The sequence below is a fragment of the Sinocyclocheilus rhinocerous genome, unplaced genomic scaffold (assembly GCF_001515625.1).
Source record: "Sinocyclocheilus rhinocerous isolate Xijiao unplaced genomic scaffold, SAMN03320098_v1.1 scaffold919, whole genome shotgun sequence".
NCBI lineage: Eukaryota > Metazoa > Chordata > Actinopteri > Cypriniformes > Cyprinidae > Sinocyclocheilus > Sinocyclocheilus rhinocerous.
The window spans coordinates 3,182,955-3,187,295 of record NW_015637585.1 but is presented as its reverse complement, the minus strand read 5'-3'; the positions used below and the strand labels follow the sequence as shown (position 1 = coordinate 3,187,295).

General features: G+C 40.0%; 1 protein-coding gene across 1 annotated transcript in view; it reads right to left on the bottom strand.

The window, feature by feature from the left end:
* LOC107749218 (putative protein TPRXL) overlaps positions 1–699 on the bottom strand; it is a gene marked incomplete at both ends in the record, with an annotated part of 2,988 nt that extends 2,289 nt beyond the window's left edge. The window contains one exon of the mRNA XM_016564313.1: positions 13–699. Within this exon, the coding sequence (XP_016419799.1) occupies positions 13–699 (687 nt within the window). The remainder of the gene's footprint in view (positions 1–12) is intronic.
* Positions 700–4,341: the final 3,642 nt, after the last annotated feature.

Sequence of the window (4,341 nt, the reverse complement as noted above, 5' to 3'; positions counted from 1 at the left end):
GGCTGTGCTGGCTGTGCTGGAAGGGTTGATGATGATGGCAATGAAAGTGGTGCTGAAGATGATGGTGACGGCGGTGTAGATTGAAGATGGTGTAGATGATAATGTTGAAGAAGATGCAGGGGGTGAAGATGATGACAATAGTGGAACTGGTGAAGATGGTGTAGATGATGATGATGGTGAGACTGATGAAGATGGTGCAGATGATGTTGTAAATAATAGTATTGAAGATGTTATTGTTGATAATGATGATGTTAATGTTGGTGGTGAAGATGGTGGAGATGACGATGAGCGCTGTGAATTTGCTGATGATGGTAATGATGAGGACAATGATGTAGAGGTTGCTGATGTTGAAGGATGTTTTGATTGGGTTGATGATGATAGTGGGACTGATGAGGATGATGAAGATAGAGAAGTTGATAGTATTGAAGATGGTGGTGTTGATGATAAAGGTGATTGTAATGTTGGTGATGAAGAAGCTCTAGATGATAATGTTGCAGAAGATGATGATGACAGTAGTGGGACTGATGAAGTTGCTGCTGAGGATGTTGAAGATGATGAGTTTTGTGTAGGTGATAGTAGTAAAGATGTTGATGATAACGGTGTTGCTGAAGAAGGTAGGGATGGTGATGAAGGCTGTGAGATTGCTGATGATGGTAATGATGAGGACAATGATGTAGAGGTTGCTGATGTTGAAGGAGATGATGGTAAGGATGTGAAGGATAATATAGAGGTTGTTGATATTGAGGGCTGTGCTGGTGAGGTTGATGATAATGATAGTGATGGGGATGGTGATGAAGGCTGCGAGTTTCCTGATGATGGTAATGATGAGGACGATGATGTAGAGGTTGCTGAAAATGAGGGCGGTTGTGGTTGGGTTGATGATGATGATGATGATAGTGGGACTGATGATGATGATGTTGGTGATGAAGATGATGTAGATGATAGTGTTAAAGATGATGACAATAGTGGGATTGATGAGGATGGTGAAGATGATGAGGATCGTTTTGTTGATTGTATTAAAGATGTAGTTGGTGGGTGTAAATGATAGTATTGAAGATGTTGATGATGATGAAGACGATAGGGATGGTGATGAAGGCTGCGAGTTTACTGATGATGGCAATGATGTGGAAGATAATGTAGAGGTTGTTGATAGTAAGGGCTGTGCTGGTGAGGTTGACGATGATAGTGGGATTGATGAAGATGATGAAGATAGTGTAGATGATAATATTGAGGATGTGGATGATGATGAAGATGATGGTAATGATGAAGTTTGTAAAGATGATGAAGATGGTGTAGATGATAATGTTGAAGAAGATGCAGGGGGTGAAGATGATGACAATAGTGGAACTGGTGAAGATGGTGTAGATGATGATGATGGTGAGACTGATGAAGATGGTGCAGATGATGGTGTAGATGGAGTGAATGATAGTATTGAAGATGTTCTTGATGATGTTAATGTTGGTGGGGATGGTGATGAAGGCTGTGAGTTTGCTGATGATGTTAAGGATGTGGAAGATAATGTAGAGGTTGTTGATATTGAGGGCTGTGCTTGTGAGGTTGATGATAATGATGATAGTGGGACTGATGATGATGTTGTGGATGATAGTATTGAAGATGTTTTTGATGATGAGGATGATGATGATGATGATAATGTTGGTGATGAAGATGATGTAGATGATAGTGTTAAAGATGATGACAGTAGTGGGATTGATGAGGATGGTGAAGATGATGAGGATCGTTTTGTTGATTGTATTAAAGATGTAGTTGGTGATGATTTTAATTCTGGCGATGAAGCCTGTGAGTTAGCTGATGATGATAAGAATGAGGAAAATGCTGCAGAGGTTGTTGATAGTGATGGCTGTGCTGGAAGGGTTGATGATGATGGCAATGGTAGTGGTGCTGAAGATGATGGTGATGGTGATGATGACGGTATAGATGATAGTGTTGAATATGTTGTTGATGCTGATGTTAATGTTGGTGATGAAGATAGTGGGGATGGTGATTTAGGCTGTGAGTTTGTTAATGATTGTACGGATGAGAAAGATAATGTAGAGGTTCCTGAAAATGAGGGCTGTGATGGTGGGGTTGATGATGATAGTGGTATTGACAAAGATGGTGAAGATGGTGTAGATGATGATGATGGTGGGATTGATGAAGATGGTGCAGATGATGGTGTGGATGGTGTAAATGTTAGTATTGAATATGTTGTTGATGATGTTAATGTTGGTGGGGATGGTGATGAAGGCTGCGAGTTTGCTGATGATGGTAAGGATGTGGAGGATAATATAGAGGTTGTTGATATTGAGGGCTGTGCTGGTGAGGTTGATGATAATGATAGTGATGGGGATGGTGATGAAGGCTGCGAGTTTCCTGATGATGGTAATGATGAGGACGATGATTTAGAGGTTGCTGATAATGAGGGCGGTTGTGGTTGGGTTGATGATGATAGTGGTACTGATGAAGATGAGGCTGAGGATGGTGGTGTTGATGATAAATGTGATGGTGATGTTGGTGAAGATGGTGTTAATGATAGTGTTGAAGAAGATGATGATGTTGACAATAGTGGGACTGATGAAGATGGTGCTGAGGATGGTAAAGATGATGATGTAAATGATATTATTGAAGATGTTGATGATGCTAATGATGGTGGTGAAGATAATGTAGAGGTTGTTGATATTGAGGGATGTGCTGGTGAGGTTGATGGTGATAGTGGGATTGATGAAGATGGTGAAGATAGTGTAGATGATATTATTGAAGATGTTGATAATGAAGATAGAGAAGATGATGAAGATGGTGTAAATAATAATGTTGAAGAAGATGATGGCAATGATAATGTTGACAATAGTGGGACTGATGAAGATGGTGCAGAGGATGGTGAAGATGGTGTAGATGATGATGATGATGATAGTGGGACTGATGAAGATATCACTGAAAATGGTGTAGATGATAAAGATAGTGTAGAAAATTGTGTTGAAAACGAAGTTGTCAGTAGTGGGACTGATGATGGTAATGAGGATGGCAAAGACGATGAAGATGGTGTAGATGATATTTTTGAAGATGTTAATGTTGGTGATGAAGATAGTGGGGATGGTGATGAAGGCTTTGAGTTTGCTGATGATAGTAAGGATGTGAAAGATGATGTAGAGGTTGTTGAAAGTGAGGGCTGCCTAGGTGAGGTTGATGATGATGATAATGGGACTGATGAAGATGGTGAAGGTGGTGTAGATGATAGCATTAAAGATGTTGATGATAATGATGGTAATGTTGGTGATGAAGATGGTGTAGATGATGGTGCTGAAGATAATGATAATTGTGGGATTGAAGGTGGTGATAAGGATGGGGAAGATGATGAGAATTGTTTTGTTGATAATATTAAAGATGCTGTCGATGATGATGTTAATTCTGGTGATGAAGCATGTGAGTTAGCTGATAAAGATGAGGAAAACGATGCAGAGGTTGTTGATAATGAGGGCTGTGCTGGAGTGGTTGATGAAGGTGATAGTGGGACTGATGAAGATGGTGCTGAAGGTGGTGAAGATGATGATGTAGTTGATGTTATTGAAGATGTTGATGATGATGGTAATGTTGGTGTTGAAGATAGTGGGGATGGTGATGAAGTCTGAATGTTTGTTGATGATGGTAAGGATGAGGAAGATAATGTAGATGATAAAGATGACAGAAATGTTGTTGAAGATTGTGAAGACGATGAAGATGGTGTAGATGATAGTGTTGAAGAAGACGGTGATGATGACAATAGTGAGACTGATGGTGCTGAGGATGGTGAAGATGAAGTTTGTGTAGATGTTAGTTTTGAAGATGATAATGATAGTGGGACTGAGGAAGATGTCACTGAAGATGATGAAGATGGTGTAGATGATAGTGTTGAAGAAGATGATGATGATGTTGACACTAGTGGGACTGATGAAAATGATGCTGATGATGAAGATGATAAAGATGCTGTAAATGATAGTACTGAAAATGTTGATGCTATTGCTGGTGATGAAGGCTGTGAGTTTGCTGATGATGTTGAAGATGATGTAGAGGTTGCTGATAGTGAGGGCTGTGCTGGTGAGATTGATGATAGTGGGACTGATGAAGATGGTGTAGATGATATTATTGAAGATGCTGTTAATGATGGTAATGTTGCTGAAGAAGATGGTGTAGATGATAGTGTTGAAGATGATGGTGATGATGACAATAGTGGGATTGATGAAGGTGGTGATGAGGATGGTGAAGATGAGGATTGTGATGTTGATAGTACTGAAGACGTTGTCAAGGATGTGGAAGATAATGTAGAGGTTGTTAATAATGAGGGCTGTGCTGGAGGGGTTGATGATGATG